At 40.8% G+C, this 21,880-nt stretch overlaps 1 protein-coding gene across 1 annotated transcript; it reads left to right on the top strand.

Moving 5' to 3' along the window:
- The first annotated feature begins 1,787 nt into the window (after positions 1–1,787).
- LOC128971522 (solute carrier organic anion transporter family member 1C1-like) lies at positions 1,788–21,739 on the top strand. The gene is made up of 14 exons (XM_054387101.1): positions 1,788–1,919; positions 4,191–4,332; positions 4,421–4,553; positions 7,266–7,381; positions 8,148–8,294; positions 8,411–8,509; positions 10,530–10,775; positions 11,655–11,819; positions 12,468–12,663; positions 13,914–14,076; positions 16,592–16,776; positions 18,645–18,709; positions 20,539–20,656; positions 21,523–21,739. Exons 1-14 carry the CDS (start codon positions 1,788–1,790, stop codon positions 21,737–21,739), a joined length of 2,124 nt encoding a protein of 707 aa, XP_054243076.1.
- Positions 21,740–21,880: the final 141 nt, after the last annotated feature.

Genomic DNA, 21,880 nt, shown 5'->3' with positions numbered 1-21,880 from the left:
ATATCATGGTACTCCAACAAAGTATTGTAGTCCTTAATGTATGATAATTGGTAGAAGCTAATATCTTGAGATTACAAAGGGACATATCAATTTCAGAGGATCAGATGCTCAAAAGTATTTGGCTACTACCTTGGGTACTACCTTGAGCACTAACAATTTCACAAGCATTTCTGTTGGTAGTTGTACAGTCTTGAGGAAATTCTTTCCTCTACTTCTTATATGAGGAGCCAAGTGGAAGGAAAAGATTTCTGCTGCCTAAGTGTGTGTTCTGACCCAGACTTACAGCACAGCCACAGAAGGAGTGGTACTCACAGGAGTGAGGAATATGGGGAGCAGGTGTGAGCAGTGGGAAAGCAAAGGAATGGTTCATGCCAACAGTAGTACCTAAGGACATTCTCATGAAATTAAACCCACAAAACTCCTAAGTTGTTTAGATCTCTCTCTGCATGTTTGTCTTGAAAGTTGTCAGGTATTAACCTTCTTACATGTGAGTGAAATGTTCCTCACCACCATGCATTAGAGCAACACCTACCCTTTCAATGCTCTGACAAGTGTTGCTCTGCCACATGGCCTGTAGCAGAGCAATTTGCAAATTGCACATGGACTTTTTCCAGAACTGGAAAAGTTCATCCAAAATTTTTCATCTCCAGTCAAGCATGGAGAAGCTCCTGAGACCCTTTTCACTCTTTTCTCAAATGAGAGGACTACAGTGAAAGGCGAAATAAATAAGTCCCTGTGAGCTATGACTTGTAAGTTCTGACTTGATGCCATTAATTTAAATACTTCCATGTTTTACTGTGTGCCATGACCTGCAAACCTGAAGAGAGTTTGTTTTTCTTTCTTTAAACGAACTTTGCAAATAGATGCATAGCCTTCTCTTAGAGCTTTTTATTGAAGTATTCTTTCAAATTTCTTACTTCTGTCAGAAATGTAGTTTTTAATAACTGCAAAGTGGAGTATTGTAGTATTCATTGCAACAAAATCAAGTGCAACTTTAGCATGAATCAGGACTTTCAATGATAAAAAAATATATATCATAGAAGTTGAAAGATTTGCCCTCTATGGCTATGGGTTTGCTCCTTCCAGGGGAGCTGGAGCAGTTCTGCTGAACTTCTGGGTTGCAGACAATTTCATACATCAGGGGATATACCCAGCACTCTGCAAACAGAAACTGACTAGTGATACCTTGTGTATTGTTGCAAGAAGAAAAACCCATACAATCTCCTTATAGGAGGTCAGGTAGCTAAAAGAATTTGTCAATAAGAATTGCTTCCAACAGGTCAGTGTGAAGGGGTAAGTTGGCTGGCACAATGTTACTACAGAGGTCTTGCCAAAGATTGATTTCTAAATCATGTGGCCCACAAATTCAGAGCTGCACTAGGACTCCCTGTGCTTCAGCACAGGTTTGTTGACTCTTGCAGTTTATTTTTGGACAAAGACTGTCTCTTGGTCTTTTGAGGAAATTATCTTTTAGCATTAAAAGTCATTCTAAATTGTAAAAAGGATTAGGGGGAATGGGGAGCAGTGGGGAGGGTGAAGACTGTTTTACTGGAAAAGAAAGATGTCAAAACAAGATACTTCAGAATTTATACAAATAAGCACTTTGAAACACCCAAGTCACCAAGCCAAAACCTTTCCAATAAAAAGATGCAGTTCCAACATCACAGAATTTTCCTGTAACTACTGTTTCATCAGAAAGGCCTTTAAGCAATTCTAATTTTGCATATTTGCTTTTCTGTTTACTCTTCTTTTCTTTGGGTTCAGATCACTCGGTAAAGAAATCAATCATGACAGTGGAAAGTGAATCCAGTAATGTCCATGACCCAAATCCAGAAACAGAAGCTGCTCAGCCTTTGGATGATGAAACAAACAAAGATCTACCAGTCAAAAAGAAGAGTTCCTGTTGCACTGGCTTGAAGGTTTGGTGCCTTATCAATATCACCATAAATTACTGTTGTCATATGCTAAGAAATGTCCTTCATTGACGATGACTTCATTCGTCTTCACCTTATTTTTTCTTTAACTGAATACACACTGGAGGTACAGGGAAAGGTTGGATCTTGTCTTTGTCCTAAAGATAACAAAAATTCCTAATTTCACATATTTACTCTCAAATTGCTTATAGGTAAGTCACCTTTTTGGTCATTGGAGAAAGGTAGCAACCTCCAGTTGCAGCCTTGTAATATAGGTGGCTATGATACACTGTTGTCTTGAGGTCGCTGTCACCATCCAATCTTGTAGGGCCAAGTAGGGTGAAGTAAATTGTATTCCAGAACTGTAATCCTGGGCTACTGATTCTCACAAGCATCCAAGCTTTCAAGAGCATACAAGAAGAACTGACAAAACAAAACAAGTGAAGTAATGAGAATTTTGCTTTTTTGTTAAAGTCTTAGTGATTATTCCTTCTGGCTGAGATGCAAGTACTATAGGGTGAGATTTCTTTTGACAGTGATATGTTTGGGTTTATATTTTGACTGCTTCTTCAGCCAGCTTAATCCCAGGTTAAATTCCATAGGCTCAGTGGAGTTGCAATCAGGGACTTATTTCTGTCTATTAAAAAGTCTGTAAAATGAAAGATTAATGAGAAAAAAATTGCAAGCTTCTCAAACACCCCAAGTAGTTTGGCTCTAGTGTCAGGTTTTTATATTTTTTAGTTAATAAGACTCATATTTGCTACCCATATACACCTCTCTGGAACACTCATAAAACTAATTTTGCTGTCATGAATTAAAGCAATGCTGCACAACTGTGGATTTACATCTAACTTTATGCCAATTAGAATTGAATAGACACAAAATATGGAGATAGCAAAAGACAAATTCTTGTTGTCCCTCACCTTTGTATTAAATGTTTTGTGGTTTGCCTGGAGATTGCATTTGCAAATCCAAAACACACAAGTCATTTTTGTTTGTTTCTCTGATTATCAGCAGTTTGTGATTTCAGCCTGAGAGCACTGATGCTGCAAGGTAAGAAAAGTGGTTCTCACAGACTTCTTGCTAGACAAGCACAGGAAATGCAAAACATATCAGGACAAAGCCCACATTTGTGAGGTTTTTCTCTTTGCTCTTAGACAAAAAGAGTATAAATATAGCAGTTTTCAAGATTTTATTTTCAGTATTGGCTTAATTCCTTACAATAGGTAGTATTGCAAAGTCTAAATCTGTATTTACTTTTGCTTTACCCAGTCAGCAATAAGTCTATTTGTTTTTTAGACAATGTTGAAATAGTTAGCTAATATTTAAACAAACTTTGTTTACCCTTTTTATCAAATAAATCTTTATTTGCAAAAGCCAGTGTTTGTTGGTGGAAAATACTATGAAATTATGAAGAATAGTAAGCTTTCCCTTATGAGGTATATGATATACAGGCAACATAGCCATGATACACACATTGCCAAATGTATCATCTGAGATAGAGATGAACTCAGTTGGTCTGTATCACCTTTCACACAGGGATATCATAAAAAATTCTATAAAGCCTTTATTTTGATGCCATGGCTATCTATATGTTTGATTTATTTGTATTTGTTATGAAATGGCCTAAAGTAAGTCATAAGTAGCTCAAACAGAAGATCATTTGGGATAAGATTAATTTTAGGTTGGACTAGTATCAGTAAATTAGGTATTAGGTATATCAGTACTTATATAGGTAAATTTAGTAATTAGGTCTATTAAACACCTGATTTGATATAGTACCTCTGTCAAATTTTATATTGCTGCTGCAGCACCTAGAAATCCCACCTTTTGGACTGTCCAATGCCAGGCCTCAGGTTTTCATAAATATAACCTCAGCATGTCAGTAAGATAAGTTATCCCCAGTGAGTTGTTTGGCAAATTGAAGTTCTACGGTCTGTAGGATTTCTGCTTTGGAAAACCTCTGGTTAGCAACTCAGGGAAGATCAGGCTTTCTAGTCAGGCTACTGCAAACCTGAATCCTAAAGGAGCTACTCTCAGTGTAGCACAAAGCACCAGTCCTCTCCAGCAGGGAAAACCAGAGCAGGAGCAGACATTACTGAGACCACCCTGTAGCATTAGGATATATGAAAATTCACACACACCACCTTACTGCAGTTTCAATAACCAATATGTACCATGACGGTTATTATTGCACACAGTTTGAAACATATTGGATGCCTCTTTGACCAGTTTCCCTGCCTTTACCTCCCATTTTCTGTCTTACTCTTTCCTCAGGCATTTCTTGCTGCTTTGTCCTTCAGCTACTTGAGTAAAGCAATGTCTGGTACAATTATGAAAAGCTCCATCACTCAGATTGAGCGAAGGTTCGACCTGACATCCTCCACTGTTGGTTTTGTCGATGGGAGCTTTGAGATGGGTAATTCATATTCTACAACACGCAGAGAACTGCTCAGAGAAACATGAGGCACAGCATTTGGCAATAATTTTGGTTCATTACCTTCCAGGTAACTTGCTGGTGATTGCATTGGTAAGCTACTTTGGAGCTCAACTTCATAGGCCCAGAGTAATAGCTATTGGATCCTTTACTATGGCTTTGGGAAGTCTTTTAACAGCGATGCCTCATTTCTTCATGGGATAGTAAGTACTAATCAGGATTATTTTGGCTAACCAAACATTGGAATTAGATACTCTTTCTGGTTTTTGAATGAAACTTTGGCGTATATTAAGTCTTAGATTTCCAAAGACTTAGAGAGTCTCACCTCAATATGTAATATATCACACCTGACATGCACATCACTGTTCATTATATGTGTTTGTAAAAATATGGCTTCTCTGAAGTAAAAGCTCAACTCTTAAAAAAATAGGAAAATCACAGTACTTTGGTTTTCTGTCAGACTTGGTCAGAAAAAAGTCAAGGAAGAAAATAACTCTCCAAATTCATTAGAGTTTGTTGGATTTTTTCCCCAGGAGGAAACACCTATGAAAATCTTATCAAAATTTCAAACAAAATATATTTTTTCTATATATTATATATATATAAAATCTTCAACCATTATTATGTTATTCTTCAACCATTATTATGTTATTATGCTGATGCTATAGCTTTAATGAATTATATACTCTTCCTGAATGGCAAACTGCAAGACCATATTTGGAATGTCAGAGTTAACCTGAAAATCTGATAGCATGGGTTGCTAACAGAGATGTCAGCATCATGTAGGCAGGAAAGTCAAACCATTTTGAACCACAGGAAAAGTATGTGGAATATAGAATCCTCCTATATAATTTCCAGAATAAGTTTGTGCTGTTTTAAACAGGGTCTCTGACAGGGTGACTTCATGTTGAGTGACATCTCTGCCAGAAATTTGAATTTATTTATAGTAACAGGTAACTCTCACATGAAATTCAGAGCTTGCTGAAGAAACCAGCTCACAAAGATGATCATTATAAGAAATCTGCCTCTATAATTCTATAATTTCTTGAAATAGGAAATCAGAGCCTTGTGTAAAATGACACATTTTGCTGTCTTGTGGCAAACAGCTGCTCCTCACACAAAGCAGGCTTTCAGCTCCATCCAAAGCCTTCAGATGGATCATTGCTGGTAGAACTGGTCCCAGATTTTTTCCTGTTACAAATCCTACGGCTTGTTAAACTGATTTGCAGTGGCTGATTAAGCTAATTTTTATGCACATTCTCCAAGCTCAGTGAGTTACTGCATGTTGCTTCGGTACTATGATAGCATAGACAGTAAGATGTATTTCTGTTGCACTTTTCACAGTATCACAGTATATTAGAGGTTGGAAGGGACCTCAAGAGATCATTGAGTCCAACCCCCCCTGCCAAAGCAGGATCACTTAGGGTAGTCTGCACAGGAATGCATCCAGGTGGGTTTTGAAAGTCTCCAGAGAAGGAGACTCCACAACCTGCCTGGCCAGCCTGTTTCAGTGCTCCATCACTTCTCGTGTTGAGGTGAAATCTTCTATGTTCTATGTTCAAGTTTGTATCCATTGTTCTTTGTCGTCTTAGTGTGCACCACCAAAAAGAGCTTGGCCTCATCCACTTGACACCCACCCCTCAGATATTCATCTACATTGATCAGATCCCCTCTCAGTCTTCCCTTCTCAAGACTACATAGCCCCAGGGATCTCAGTCTCTCTTCACAGGGGAGATGCTCAACTCCCCTAATCATCCTCATGGCTCTCTGTTGGATTTTCTCCAGCAGGTCTTTCTTGAACTGGGGAGCCCAAAACTGGGCACAGTATTGCAGGTGTGGTCTCAGCAGGGCAGAGTAGAGAGGTAGAAGAACTTCCCTAGACCTGCTGGACACACCCTTCTTGATGCATCCCAGGATCCCATTGGCTCTCTTGGCCACAACATATACTGCTGTGTATACTATCTATACAATATACAGTGTATACAAGAAATACTACTGCAAAGAAAAAAATAATTTTAAAAAAATCTGAGGAATGCTTTTTATTGTGATAGTGAATCTTGTACTATCACGAGACTTCTGTTTTCTACTGCTTGTGCCAAATTATGTATCTTGCTCATCTACAGTTTTTTACCAATCTGGGCCTGAATTTTTATTCTGCGTTGTCTCTCCTGATGAATGCTATTTGTTCCAACCTAAAAAATAAGCCTGCTTGGTCTAACAGAGCCAACCCCGTTCCCAGAAGCAGAATGTATGCTTTACCATGCTGTCCTGCTTAAGCTAATTGTACTTTGCACCTCAGCAGGGCTCATATCTGGGAAAAGGATCACACTAAAGCAGCTAAACAGCTTCGCACATCCTAACTACTCAGCTGCCTCCCAGCATTGCTCTGCCCTCTATGAATACAGCTGAAGAGTGCCCTTTAGCCACTAACTGTATCCACCTGTGCTATACAACAGCTCTTTCTAAAGCCAGTGTCAATGACCAGACATACAGGTACCACCTGAGGATAACTTCTCATTCCTTTCATCTCCTACCACCCCAAAATACATATTTAAGATGAAAAAGGGGACTTACACGTACAGCCAGGGGGGCTCTTCTTCTTTCTCCTTGAGCTCACTTTGACCTGACCCTTAATTTTAACACTGAAAGTTCAATCCTATCTGAATTACTTTCCAAAGTCCTTACAGATTTTCCTGCTTAAAATGTTTTGTCTTCTGTTTTATTTGTTCATTTTAGGGCTTTCCCAAATATACTTAAATAATCTTCTTTTTCGCTCCTTCAGTATCACTGTGTATTGATATTTAAACAAAGATACCTTTCTCTTTAGGGAAACAGCCATCAAGTGGTTCCTGTCCTACTCCACTAGTATCTCCCTAGTGAACACTGCTTCTAAACCTACTATTGTGTGTTTTCAGTTATAACTATGAGACAACATCATACACAGGTGCTTCATCCAGCCTAACTTCAAGCACAAGCCCCTGTTCCCTACATCAAGATGTAAATGAAACCTTGTTGGAATCCTCCCAGTCAGGTAAGGAACTACAAGTACAAATGCAAAGTCTAGTTTTATTCTTGGTTTCAAGCAGAGTAAATCATCGCCTGACACAAGAAGCTCTCTTAGATTTATAACTCTGGTCTCTATCTGTCTGGAATTTGTTTGGAGAAGAAACACCCAGCAAACACAAATTCTAAGGATCCAGACCCCCAGTTTCCTATGTTCTCACTTCCAAGTTTAAATAAAATAACCCCAACACTGAAGGGGATGCTGAGACTGTGTTTGAACAGATTCAATTACCCAGGACTTGGAGCTGAGGAGGTGGAAGAGATTGCATGATAGGACATGAAAATGCACAGTTAATTGGAAATAAATGGAGAATTCTGTGGCTTTGCTTGCCAGAAGGAATATAGCTGGTTTACATTTTTCTTTCCTCTACTTCCATGTAGAGGAAGAGCCAAGCTGTGCCTCAGAAAATTTCTCACGTTAAGGTTGTGTTTTTGATGCCAGGTAATACTTTTATGACAATATCAATCTGCCTGTTTTTTTTTCACATGGACATTTTTTTCTGCTGGGTGATACTTGTATCTATTTTAATAAACCCAATACAGTGAAGCTGGAGGAGGACAGTGTTATTGAAAGATTATTAAAAGGTATGATGAGATGAACAGCCTTTTATTAATCTTCCATAAGGAAAATGCTCTTAATGCCTTGTATACTAAACTATAACAATTTCACCTGTGATTTATCACTGTTTCTCATGCAACTATTCTATCACAAAGATGTGACCTCTCTTCTGCAGGCTGTGAGAAGGAAACATCATCATATATGTGGATATATATCTTACTGGGAAACATGTTACGTGGGATTGGTGAGACACCCATAACACCATTGGGCATCTCTTATCTTGATGATTTTGCTAGAGAAGAGGATGTGCCTGTGTATGTAGGTAATCTCAACATGAAGTTAACTGAGAGATTTGTAGTATGAGAGGTTGATCACCCTCTGCTGAAGAAAACTTTCCAAGGTTAAAATGTAATAACATCTGCTTTGTTCTGTTTTCAGCATGTTTGCACACAATAGCCATGTTGGGCCCAATGTTTGGTTTCATGTTGGGGTCTTTATGTGCAAGACTGTATGTGGATATTGGATTTGTGGATTTAGGTAAGCAAAATTGAGGGAAAAGTGAAAGTAAGGTAATACTGTTTTATAACACACTCCACACAGTTTCAAATACTTTTATTATATAAATTTCATTAATGCAATTTTAATTTTTTCCTAATATTTATTTCCTTAATTTTGTTATGTCCTTTATTATAATTTTATTAAATTATTAGAAGCTTTTTGGGTAAAGGCAAATTAGACAAGGAACGTATTTTAGAACTGTGCTTTGGGATTAAAAGGTTAAAAATATATGTTTAGCTTTAAAAACTAGTACCAAGAACTCTCACAGTCTACAGATGTTTTACTAAACTGGGATCTTAGTGAAAGGATTCTGCTAAGGTAGCAGTTGTACAGCTTTGGTGGATTATCTACCCTTTTAGCTGAGTATTTTGCAGAATCAAAGAATCACAGAACGTTAGGGGCTGGAAGAGACCTCAAAAGATCATCCAGTCCAACCCCCCTGCTAGAGCAGAATCACCTATAGCAAATCACACAGGAACACATCCAGAGAGGGAGATTCCACACCCGCCCTGGGCAGCCTGCTTTACATTATTGACAATTCAGGTTGTGTTTGCAGTACATTGTACACTTTTTGCCAGACCCTACTTACTTAGATCAAAAGAAAACACATCTATGTATTCACATCTGCAAAATGGCACAGGCAGAAGAGCAATCCCCTAAGTGCTGGCCATGGTTCTTCACCCTATGCTCTTTCTCTGGAAGAGGTAGGAGCCACCTCTGAGGTGGTGTTTCCTCTCCAGCCCACCTCCCCATTTCTCAGATCAGCCTGATGGGGAGTCATGCAGTACAGACAGGTGAAGGCTTCTCCAGAAAAAAGTCCAGCAGTGGACAATCCTGGTTTACTAGCAAGAAGTTTTCAGATGTTCAGCATCATGTAATTAGACAAAAGAACTGTTTTGTCTTTGCCCCTTCTTAAACCAATGGTTCAATCTTCTTAAGCATTAGGAAACTGAGTCAGCTCTGGTCATGCAGTGAGAAGTGTTAGAGTGTTGCTCCACTATCAAACATGCCAGCATGTAACAATCATAAAAGTACTGCTCTTACCTTCCCTGCAATACAAAGTTTAAAGCCATGGTTCATCTTGCTGGTGACACAAAGAATATCCATGTGCTCAACAGCAACCTACACAGTTCAGGTTATCAGAAGGTGGTCTCAGTAGAAATCTATCAACCCAAAATGGATCCTTGTGCTTGGGGCCATGCATTTTGGTTTCCTATGTGTTGGATCGTGACCTGCATGCCACAAAATGATAGTCAGCATAAGATGTAAAAAGGTAGATGAAACATAGCACCATTCAGGATATGATTACTGATGCTTTCACTGCATGAACAGTCTCTCCTTAGATTGATTGTTCACCCATCAGATTAGATCAATCTCCCCCCTGTACTCAGCACTGGTCAGGCCAGACCTCAAGTATTGTGTTCAGTTCTGGGCCCCTCACTACAGGAAGAATATTGAGGTGCTGGAACTTGTCCAGAGAAGGAAAATGGGGCTCATGAAGGGCCTGGAACATTCAGCTGGGGTTGTTCAGTCTGAGAGGAGGAGGCTAAGGGGAGACCTCATCGCTATCTACAACTGCCTTGAAGGGAGGTTGGAACGAGGAGGGGCACAGCATCTTCTCCTTCATGTCAAGTGACAGAACTAGAAGAAATGGTTAGAAGCTGTGCCAGGGGAGATTTAGGCTGGATATTAGGAAACATTTCTTCACTGAAAGAGTTCTCAAACATTGGAATGATCTGCCCAGGGCAGTGGTGGAGTCACTGTCCCTGCAGGTGTTCAAGCACTGTGTGGACCAGGTGCTTAGGGACACAGCTTAGTGTCAACCCTTCAGTGCTGGGTTGAGGGCTGGACTAGATAATCTTTGAGGTCTCTTCCAAGGAGATGTATTCTGTGATTCTGGTACTACTGACAGTCAGACGTTGGCAAATGTAGCTATTTTAGCATATAAAGGGTGGGAATGTTCATTTGGGTAACTCATATCTGTTTCCCTCCATTGTAGAAAACATCACTATCACCCCACAGGATTCCCGCTGGGTGGGTGCATGGTGGCTTGGATTTTTGATAGCTGGAGTAACCAGTTTCCTATCTGCAATTCCATTTTGCTTCCTGCCAAAGAGTCTGAAGAAGCCAGAGGAAGCCAATAATGACAAAACTGTCCATGGCCTCTTGGAAAACACGGGCACCATAAGGAAGACTCTTCCTCCTGCAAAACTTAAGTCAAGGAAGTGTTCAGTAATGTTGAAAGGCAAGTGCTTTACATATTGTATAAATTTGAGAAGCAACAGGCACAACATACAGTAGGAAAGTAATAGCTCTGCAAAAAAAAATTGCCTCCAAAAAAACATTGCCTCCCCTGAAATTCAGTCTAAACCAGTTAGCTATCCCCTGGAAAGCAAGGGGCCACTAAAGATTATTAAAAGTCAAAGAGCTTGTTGCAGACTGTGAAGCTCTGCATGCATCACCTGTAAGGCATCATCACTTGCCTCTAAAATTTTGTGCTTGGAGAAATTTGAACAGTGGAAAATGGTTTTTGAGTCAGGAACTAAAGAAAATATTAGAAGGCTGATTCTGCAATATGGAAAGCCAAATTATCGATCTGATCATCATACAGATCATGGAGAATCTGAAGCACATTGGCACATGAGGGAAACACAGCAGGCTTGAGTACCACCTCTGGTTGTGCAATTCTTAGGCTGTGAAAAGGGTGGAAAGATGGTGGGAAAAGATGACTTTGCATCAATAGTCAGATTCTCCTGTGTCTGTGTAGACCCCAGTGGAAGACACCGGACATCTGCAGAAAGCAGCTTTTACTTAGCCTTGAGCCCATGATAATTTGATATAAGCTAAAAGAAGTCTTTGATATGTGCAGCTCGTTAGCTTTCATGTGCAGGTCTCACTACAGCACCTAGGCCTTAACCCATTTTTTAGAATTCTTTTCTGTATTTCAGTCTCTGGTATTTCTTAAGAATATGATTTTGCTTTCAGATACTCACATGCAAATGCAGATCAGTATGACTTGCATTTGAACAGCTGAGAGAAGGATTTCCCCTAAGTTTTGTAGACTGCTCACCAGTAATTATGCCATGCATCTTTCAAAGCCAACTCCTATGTCCCTTTCTTTCAGATTTCTATACCTCCCTGAAAAAAGTATTGAGTAATCGAATGTACTTTACATTTTTGTGTTGCTCACTGTTACAGTTCAGTAGCTTTATTGGTTTCTTGACTTACAAACCAAAGTACATGGAGCAACAGTATGACCAGTCTGCTTCGAAATCTAACTTTCTAATAGGTGAGTTATGCTGTGCAAAGACTGTTCATGCTATAAATTCTGCATGGGGATAAGTTCTGGCATGCTTTTTCTGGATCTGAATTCCTGGCAGAACAGGCTGATGTAAATGGTGGTCTCTCCTGAGCTCAAATTATATAGAGGCAGCATATAAACTACAGTTTTGGTACCTATGAGACCAGGCTAAATTTATGTTATGTCATGTTATGTTATGTTATGTTACATTATGTTATGTTATGCTATATTATATGTATTATATTATATTATAATATGTTATATTATGCAATATTATATTATTATTATGTTGTTATACCATAAAATTATTTTGTATTATATGATCAAAGGCCTATCATATTTTATTCTAGTTATATCATCAATGGCACTCCAAATATGCAATGGATGTGGTGTGGGAGTTTCAGTTGCTGCCACATCTGCAAGTGCCTTGCAATGGGAGTGTGTTTTGAGGACTAGACACCTCAGAAATAGCATATGCTGAGAATAGAGATTAGACTGAGCACAAAGCCAAAGCCACCAGGAGTCATCATAATATCATATAAAGCAGCCACGGGCATCACCTTGAGGATAGAATTTAGCTCTTAAACCCTTTGTGACTCTTCTATTTTGACATTCCTTTTCTATAATTTCTTTTAGGAATGACATCCTTACCTCCTGTAAGTGTTGGGATTTTCCTAGGAGGGCTCATAATGAAAAAGTACAAAATGAGCATCACTGGAGCAACCAAATTTGCATTTAGCATGTCATTTGTGGGCTACGTCACTGCTCTCTTGCACTTTTTTGTTGGCTGTGAAAACCATGTGGTAGCAGGGATGACAGTGTCTTATGAAGGGTGAGTATGAAATGAAGAAAAGTTTTCCTCCATGGCAGCAATAGTTACAAAAAATGTACTACGACATTAAGGCTGAAAGAGGAATATGCTTTTGAAGTGCTTAAGTGAAAGTGACTACTACCACGTGTCATTGTGATAGGTTTGTTGGCTAGGCCTGCCACAGCACAACACTGGCTAAAGATTAATTAGAAATACATTAGCAAAATCACATCATTCCTAATACAGGTTGTTTGTCTGTGTGGGGGGTGATATTACTGTTTCACACAGTGCTATCTCTACACCAGCAGCAATTTTCTAGCAAAGTGCATTCAGTAAACAGGTGAAGCATTGGTAGCATATCCTGCCCAGAGATGGAAAGACTGCAATGTTCTAGACTCTCGGCCTGATGGAAACCAAAATTAAGTTTTTATACCTTCTGAAGATGCTCTTTCCTCTCAGGAGAGAACCAGGGCTTAAGTTACAGGTTCTTATTTTTTCTTGGAGTGACAGTAGCAGTACGGGGAATGGGTATTAGGATCTGGCTGTCCAGGGGGCTCAGGAACACACTAGCATTTGAGTTGTCACTGGCTCATGTCCAACCTGCTCAGAGTACCTCATGGATAGTGTGACTCTGTAAAAGGGAATAATGCATTCTCCATATGCTCTAGGAAAAGTTAGGCTAGGCTTCAAGAGAGGAGTATTTTTTACTATGGAGACCAGGAAATACAGTTTCTATCATTGGTGCATTTTCATCACACAGCTAAAGATGTTCTTGACAAGACTGTGTCAGCTGTTGCTAGTTCTACATTCTAGTGTGCTAGTTCTAGTTAGGGGGTAGTCTAGATGACCTCTCAAGACCTCTCAACTTTTCCTTTTTCTTTTCTGTTGAAACCTGCAGGCTAAAATCAGTAACAACATCTTTATTTGTTTTAAGCTTATTTATAGTACAGCAATCACTTTAATATCAGTGCAAGTAGGATGCACAACAAAAAGATCAATGCAGATCAATACTGTAGAGACTCATAGACAACCTGAACTAATTGAGGATGCCCCTGCTTCTTGCAGATGGGGTTGGACTAGATGACCTTTGGAGGTCCCTTCCAACCCTGACCATTCTATGATTCTGTGTGAGAAAAATGTATGTCCTGTGAACATGTGGTGGGTTTCAGGACAGCTGCATTGTCACACAGAAGGGACTACACTGACCTCAGCACTGAATTAAAAAATTCTTACACCTTTCTGAACTTCACTTTCTGAACTTCACTTCCAAGCAACCCCATTCCATACCATGGGAACAACATATTTTCTGAGTGCAACTCTGACTGCAAATGTGCCCCTAATGCGTGGGATCCTGTGTGTGGAGACAATGGAGTCACCTACATTTCGCCCTGTCTAGCTGGGTGCAGGACGTCGGTGGGACACGGAAAGAACACAGTAAGATCCTGCCTCCGGTTCTGAGGGTTTTCTGCTAGCATCTAGGATTTAGTAGTACAATGCATTTAAGGAAAACTAAAGTTACTGAGGAGCAGTCAGGTTTGTAGATGATACCAAGCCGAGTGGTGCAGTTGATAAGACTGAAAGATGGGAAGCCAGCCAGAGAGACCGGGAAAAGCTGGAGAGGTGCACTGGGGAGAATCTCTTGAGGTTCAGTAAGGCAAAGTGCAAGGTCCTGCATCTAGGTCAGGGCAACCCTTGATATCAACACCAGCTGGGGGATGATGAAATTGAGAGCAACCCTGCAGAAAAGGACTTGAGAGTGCTGGTGGAGGAGAAGCTGGACATGAGCCAACAATGTGCACTTGTAGCCCAGAAGGTCAATGGCATCCTGGGCTTCATCAAAAGAAGCATAGCCAGCAGGTCAGGAGAGGTGATTCTGCCACTCTGCTCTGCTTGGTGTGACCTCACTTGGAGTACTGTGTCCAGCTCTGGAGCCCCCAACACAAGGGAGACACGCACCTGCTGGAGTGACTGCAGAGGAGGACCATGAAAATGATCAGAGGGCTGGAGCACCTCTCCTAAAAAGACAGGCTGAAAGAATTGGAGATGTTCAGCCTGGAAAAGAGAAGACTCCAGGCAGAGCTTAGAGCTATATTTCAATATCTGAAGGGGACCTACAAGGAAGTCTAGGTAAGGACTGTTTGCAAGGGCTCCAGTGATAGGATGAGGGGCAATGGTTTGAAACTGGAGCAGGGTAGACTTAGGTTGAACGTAAGGAAGAAGTTCTTTACAATGAGAGTGGTAAAACACTGAAAAGATGTGGTTGAGGCCCCATCCCTGGAAACATTCAAGGGCAGACTTGAGTGGCCCTGGGCAGCCTGATCTATTTGGAGGTGTCCCTGCCCACTGCAGTGGGACTGGACAAGATGACCTTTGAGGGTCCCTTCCAATTCAATGCAATCTATGAATCTGTGACTAGTGTTTCCCACACAACCTATACTGTCTGTGTATAGGTTAAGGTTTGTAGCTCAGAGTTCCCCTTACCTCAGCACATCCTCAAGCTCCTGAAGCTGTGATTAAAAGCTGTTGTTCCTGAGATACCAGCATGTCTACTGCTGATCTCAGGGCTTTGCTTCCAAAAAGCATTGTTCTGCCCACTAGCAAAGCGTGCTGGCACAGAATATCCCTTCCAAGTCTAAGCTGTAAGAAAGTAAAGAAGCTGCTGCCCATTACCTCAAGAAAGGCAAAGGAGATAGGAAAGGGGTACCTAGGAAGGCTTCAGGTTCTACCTGTGTCAAAAGGCAAGATTCCCCATTGCATGAGCACTGTCCTACCAATCTGCTTCCTGTAGTCTACCTGGACTTCAGCAAGGCCTTTGACACCGTTCCCCACAGCAAACTGCTGGCCAAGCTGTGAGCCCATGGCTTGGACAGCAGCACTGTGCTGGGTTAGGAACTGACTGGAGGGCCGAGCCCAGAGAGTGGTGGTGAATGGTGTCATTGCCAGCTGGCAGCCTGTCACTAGTGGTGTCCCCCAGGGATCAGTGCTGGGCCCTATCCTGCTTAATATCTTTATTGATGATCTGGATGAGAAAATAGAGTCCACCATTACTAAGTTTGTAGACGACACCAAGCTGGGAGCAGGTGTTGATCTGTTGGAGGGTAGGAGGGCTCTGCAGAGGGACCTTGATAGGCTGGACAGATGGTGGAGCCCAACATGATGGCATTCAACAAGTCCAAGTGCCAGGTGCTGCACTTTGGCCACAACAACCCCATGCAGAGCTACAGGCTGGGGTCAGAGTGGCTGGAGAGCAGCCAGGTGGAAAGGCACATGGGGAGCACTGGCTAACAGCTGGCTGAACATGAGTCAGCAGTGTGCCCAGGTGGCCAAGAAGGCCAATGGCATCCTGGCCTGCATCAGGAATACTGTGGCCAGCAGGAGCAGGGAAGTCATTCTGCCTTGTGCTCAGCACTGGTTAGACCACACCTTGAGTACTGTGTCCAGTTCTGGGCTTCTCAGTTTAAGAAGGACATTGAGAGACTTGAATGTGTCCAGAGAAGGGCAACAAGGCTGGTGAGAGGTCTGGAGGACAAGCCCCATGAGGAGAGGCTGAGGGAGCTGTGGTTGTTTAGCCTGGAGAAGTGGAGACTCAGGGGAGACCTTATTGCTCTCTACAACTACCTGAAAGGAGATTGTAGCCAGGTGGGGGCTGGTCTCCTCCCAGGCACCTAGCACCAGAACAAGAGGACACAGTCTCAAGCTGCACCAGGGGAGGTTTAGGGTCGAGGTGAGGAGAAAATTCTTCACAGAAAGAGGAATTGGTCAGTGGGATGTGCTGTCCAGGGAGGTGGTGGAGTCACCCTCCCTAGAGGTGTTCAAAAAAAGATTGGATGTTGCACTTGGAGCCATGGTTTAGTTGTCAGGAGGTGTTAGGTATTAGGTAATAGGCTGGACTTGGTGATCTCTGAGGTCTTTTTCAGCCTGGTTGATTCTGTGATTCTATGTCTTCCAGGTCTTCCATAACTGCAGCTGTCTTGAAGCCAGTAGTTTATGGACAGGAAATAACTCTGCCACAGTGGGGCAATGTCCAAAAAGTGAGGATTGTTCAAGGATGTTTATTTATTATACAGTCATACAAGTCATAGGTGGCTTTTTTTATGCATTGGGAGGCACTCCAGCATACATGATTATGTTTAGGTGAGTAAAACTGTCTACCAAAGGCTGAGGTTTTACAATGAGGAAATCAAAAATATGTTTAGCTTTCTCTCCATCTCACATGAGAAGTAGACTCTCTTGCAGCATAGCACTCTTTCCTTAATGAGTTTTGTCATGTCTCCTATGTTTGTAGCTGTTGACATCAAAGCTCACTTTCCTGCTGTCTTTAAGTTGGATCAAATGTGTCAGCTTCCAGCTGCTGCAAAATGGTTTATCTTACGCTTTTCCTACATCCAGGTTTTCCAGCACACATCCTCTTTCTCTGTTTGGATATTGTGGCTGTATGGATTCTGAATATGCCATGCATTTGTCAGGGCTTCTGGATGGGAGATTGCCCAACAGGTTGTTCTTGTCAGATGTGTGGAAATTCAGGACATCTGAGGGCTCAGTCTGAGGCTTCTTTGCTCATGTCTGTTGAGGTACACATCCAGGCATACCAGGATGTGATTTGGAACCATACGTACAAATTAGCACATACTTTTCAGTAACCTGGAGAGAAATCTCATCCAGTAGAAAAACACATTAGTGGCAATTTCAATGATTTAAGGGCATTAGGTCCTCCTAAATGAGCACAGAACACAGACCTCCCCTCCCTTCCTCATCCTTCTCTGTGAGATGTTTTTCAAAGTGTTGGCCATGTTAACTCTTGTAAGGACATGGCAGAGGCTGGATGTCTAATGGATTCAAGATCAGGGCCCTTTACTGATGCTTGTAGTGTGGTTCTCCATGGAACAGATGGGCATATTGCCAGGTTGCTTTGTACAGTTCAAGATGTGGCATTGTACAGAGAAATGTCATTCAAGGATAGAAAGATGCCACAATAACGCAGCTGCCTGCAGCATTTCTGTCTTACAGCAATATGATATTTTCCATCAAGTAAGGAAGGTACATCTGTGATGGTTTGAAACTGTCTTTTTAATTTTTCCTTGCAAAGTTCAAAAACAGAGAAAGTGAAAGAATGTAAATAAGTCACTATTGGGTGTAAGAAAGCAAAATAACGATTGTTCTAAACACTTCCATTGGATAGATAGAAATGTTTAAGAACTATTACCCAAAACAAAGTAGGCACTCTGCACATTCTGTGTTCGGCAGTGGGGGCAGTTGCTGGGCTGTCTGGCTGCTGTTTCTTCTTCTCTTCTGGCTGAAGATAACACGTACTGACCTTGGCAGCTAAGTTAACAACTTTCTGCTCTAACTAAACTCTGCTTCTCTGTCCAGGGGGGTCGGGGGGGGAAGCTCCTGGGAGAGGGAGGCCCCCTTTGGGAGGGTCCCCTTGGGGGGAAGCAAAGGGAGCTTGGGTGTGTTTTTCTGTTGATTGTATATATTTGTAAATGTTGTGAATTTTGTATATTTGTACATATTCATTGCATTTCATCTGCTTGTAAATACAGCTTTTCATTTGCTTCCAGACTGAGCTAGCCTGGTTATTGTCGGTGGGGGGGGAATTTCAGCTCACACCGATACACTTTTTATTTTTTGGCGCTCCAACTCGGGGCTCGATTGCTTGTATGATTTATTCCTGCTCATACATCCCATCAAGGGAGGAAAATATGTGCCAGGGAGTTAAGGAAGCTGCAGAGCCCATTTCACTAAAACTAGGATAGACTGTGATTATGACTTTAAAATTTCACTTCTTTAATTATGCTTAGTGAATGAACTTCCCAGGAGCTATGTGATGGGATGGAAAACAATAGCTTAATTCACCTTTTTCATGCCACTTAACATATGTAAGAAGCACTCTCCTTCCAAAGCTTGTCTTTCTGTCAGTAAGAGTGTTAAATTCAGAGAATAACAGACATGTCTAAGCACTAGGTAGGAAAATACTTCACACTTATTCCTCTTTCTTTCAGATGTGTTCAGCCAGAGTTGAAATCTCTTGCAGTTGGTCTATACACACTGATTATGAGAGTGCTAGGTAAGAGAACTCATTCTAACTGAGATGCTTGCTCATATGGCTTTAAACCACACCAATGCAATCACGGTTTGTGAACCATATGTATACTTGAAATAGCTGTTGATTTCCTGATGGTTCAATATTCAGCCAGGAGTTCATTGGGAAATCAGCTAACACAGCCCTGAAAACCTTTGACTGCTGATTGTTACTCTTTCAGAGCCTGGTGTGCCAAAACAGTGAGAGTTTCTAAACAAAATGAAAGTATTGAATTTCTAAACACTTGAAAGTTTCAAACCTATGATCCAACCAATGGGTCACTGAAACACAACGCTGCAAGTAAGATCAAAAGACATGCTCCAGTAGGACTTCATTCAACACAAATACAACTCTGCTCATAGCAGAGTGTTTTCTCCATGTTGAAATTTCACTTTCCTAGTGAGGACAGCTTAGCTTTCAATTCCCTTTAACCATGCTGCAATGCTCTTTTTTCTTTTTTCTTTTTTTTTTTCTTTTATATTTGAGAGTTGCTAAAGAGGTGGTTGATTAAGATGCCTGAAGAGGCAAGAAAACACCTCTGTGTTTCCTTTTGTGCTTTCTCAATGGAATAAGGATATCTGCATTTCAGAAATGTAAATAAATGTGTCTGAAGAGACAAGACACCTAGGCTTGCTATGAATGCTTAAAAAAACAGCAGCTGCTTACAGATGACTGCAATCAAAACTAGGTTAGTGTTGTAATCTCTACTCAGGATTGTGATGACAGAAGAGGTGTCTAAACTTTGTCCTCTTCTACTGTTTGCATCACACAGCAGAAGGGCAGAATTTCTTCTCCACTCTTAGGACAAGCAGTGTCAATGGGATTCTTGGAACAATTTTGGCCAGAGGAAATTTTAAAAAGGCATTATGAAAAAGGAACCTCCCCACCTTCTATAGGCTTCTGTGTCAGCACATTGAGCTGGCACGCTCCTCCTACTGCAAGAAGGGCTAAAGTCACTGTCGTTGATTCAAAAGATGGCATTTCTCCACAGTGCCTTGGAGATCAAGTCTAATGTGCTCCTGTCTTCTTGTCTTAGGGAACCTCCAAAATGAGAAATTGTCCCATCATACCCTGACTTGGTTATTGTACTATACAGACCTTTATAGACAGATTGCTGAGTCTGGACTCTCACAAGAACCCTAGAGCAGAACAGGCTGATATAATACCCATTTTTACAAAATCAATTATTTCCTGCATAAGAATGCAGGATGCTCCTGTAGGATGCTCCAAAACTAATGGGAAATGTGGTCCTGTACATGTCGAAACCTGTATTGCTCTGAAATTAATACCTGCCTTGACTTCAGCAAGGCTAGAACTGGCCAGGTCACACTAAGAATTTCACAAATACTTTTGAAAAGCATATTCCTGTATAACTTGTCCTGTATCTTCAGGCAGAAGGGGCTGTCAGCTGCTATCAGATAGATATGAAGCTGGTGTGGATAATTTAGACTACGCATAGAAGAAGGAATTATGCCCCAGTTCAGTGCTTCAAATGCACAACCTGTCCAGCTTTCCCTTTGCAGTAGCTTAGCATGCACTGGAAGCCATGATTGAAAACCCAAATTTGCACAACTACAAGCCTGGTCAAACCTCTCAGATCACATTTCCTGGGGACTGATGATCCCCATGGTACAGAGAGGGTGTTCCATCTTACAATTACTTTGATAAATGAAAGGGAAAACTCCTCACAGTCCAATCTGTCTATTGCCACTATTGCAGCATGTAACAATGCCACTAAGAAAATATAAGGCTGACTTCTAAAAAGATGTGTTTTCCTGTAATCTCTTATGGCATTTTTGCTTATTTCCTTGCAGCTGGGATTCCAGCACCAGTTTACTTTGGTGCACTGATAGACAAGACATGTTTGAAATGGGGAAGTACAAGCTGTGGGAAGCGAGGAGCTTGCAGGCTGTACAACTCTGATGCATTCAGGTAAAGCAAATTAAGGAACAAAAAGCCTCATGCATTTTCTCTCTGCCAGCAGGCACAGTTTGTTCTGTTATAATGTAGTGTGTAAAGCCACTGATCAATAACCATGGTGTGATACTAACTCTGGACTCAGATTTAGGTCAGTCCAGAATTTTTGAAATTGAGAAATCTTCAGTTAAATCCTAAGTTTTAAGTCAGTTGTTACGAAGTGCAGAAAAAAGTCATTCAATATTAATGACAGATAATTCTGGAATGAATTTCTAATACTCTTTGAGTAACTTAAAAGGCCTAGGATTGTATGATTCACCATCAAGAGGAAAGCTATCCAAATTTACCTTATTTACAGAGAGCTTGTTTGTACTGGCAAGAATGCTGACTTTGTGCATCGGTCAAGTTTGAGAGAAAAATAAAGGAAAGAAAATCTTCTTGCCAAGCTGAAGGCATTGGTTAAACACAAACACTATCAGTCTCCAAGAGGAATATTCCAGAGATTTTGCTATTTAACCCAACCCTTGGCCACTTCTGATGTGTTTGTTATTTTTACATACTCCGGTGATCTCTGTTTGTTTTTAGCCCTAAAAATTCTAAGGCCTTAAAGTGATCCAAACATCTTAAGAAGCAAAAGGAAGACAAATGAAATTTCATTTTGCAACTATTTTGATAATTGAAAATATTATCAATTCTTGAACAGACATTTTTGCAAGCAAAAAATGTCCAGTTTGTGGTACCATTCATATAGAACAAGTCTTAATATTTCCCTTACAATTATTTAGTGTATGTGGAATCCTTCAAAATCCATCAGGGTGGTTTTCTTCAGTGTCTTCGAAAACTTTGATGCCTGGAACTATTTTCTATGCTCCATCACACAGGTATATCTACCTTGGCTTACCAGCAGTGTTAAGAGGTCCTTCCTACTTGGTTGCAGTTGTTTTTTATATATTGATAAAGAAAAACTATCAAAATAAGAATTCCAGGCCTGTGGAGAATGGAGGAAGAGAAGATGCTTCTCTGAATAAAGAAGATAACTGCAAAATCAAAGAGCATTTGCCAGGTTCTTCTGATGCAGAGAATGAATCAAGTATTTAGAAGGCCATTCAGATTAGTGCCACATGAACCAGGACAGCTTCTTTTAGAAACAACTTTCACAATGTTCTGAATAACTAAATAATAACACTGCTCAGAAGGTAAACCCAAAAGCAAACCTATGATATGCAACAAGGAGAACTA

This window comes from Indicator indicator, chromosome 14, assembly GCF_027791375.1.
Source record: "Indicator indicator isolate 239-I01 chromosome 14, UM_Iind_1.1, whole genome shotgun sequence".
NCBI classification, from domain to species: domain Eukaryota; kingdom Metazoa; phylum Chordata; class Aves; order Piciformes; family Indicatoridae; genus Indicator; species Indicator indicator.
This window is presented reverse-complemented; position numbering and strand designations above follow the sequence as displayed.

Excerpts from the sequence above, each read along its gene's own strand:
- LOC128971522 (XM_054387101.1), top strand. The coding sequence starts at position 1,788 with ATGACAGTGGAAAGTGAATCCAGTAATGTCCATGACCCAAATCCAGAA. Across the intron at positions 4,333-4,420 it reads CGATGGGAGCTTTGAGATGG|GTAACTTGCTGGTGATTGCA; the intron begins GTAATTCATATT and ends ATTACCTTCCAG. Across the intron at positions 18,710-20,538 it reads ACTGATTATGAGAGTGCTAG|CTGGGATTCCAGCACCAGTT; the intron begins GTAAGAGAACTC and ends ATTTCCTTGCAG.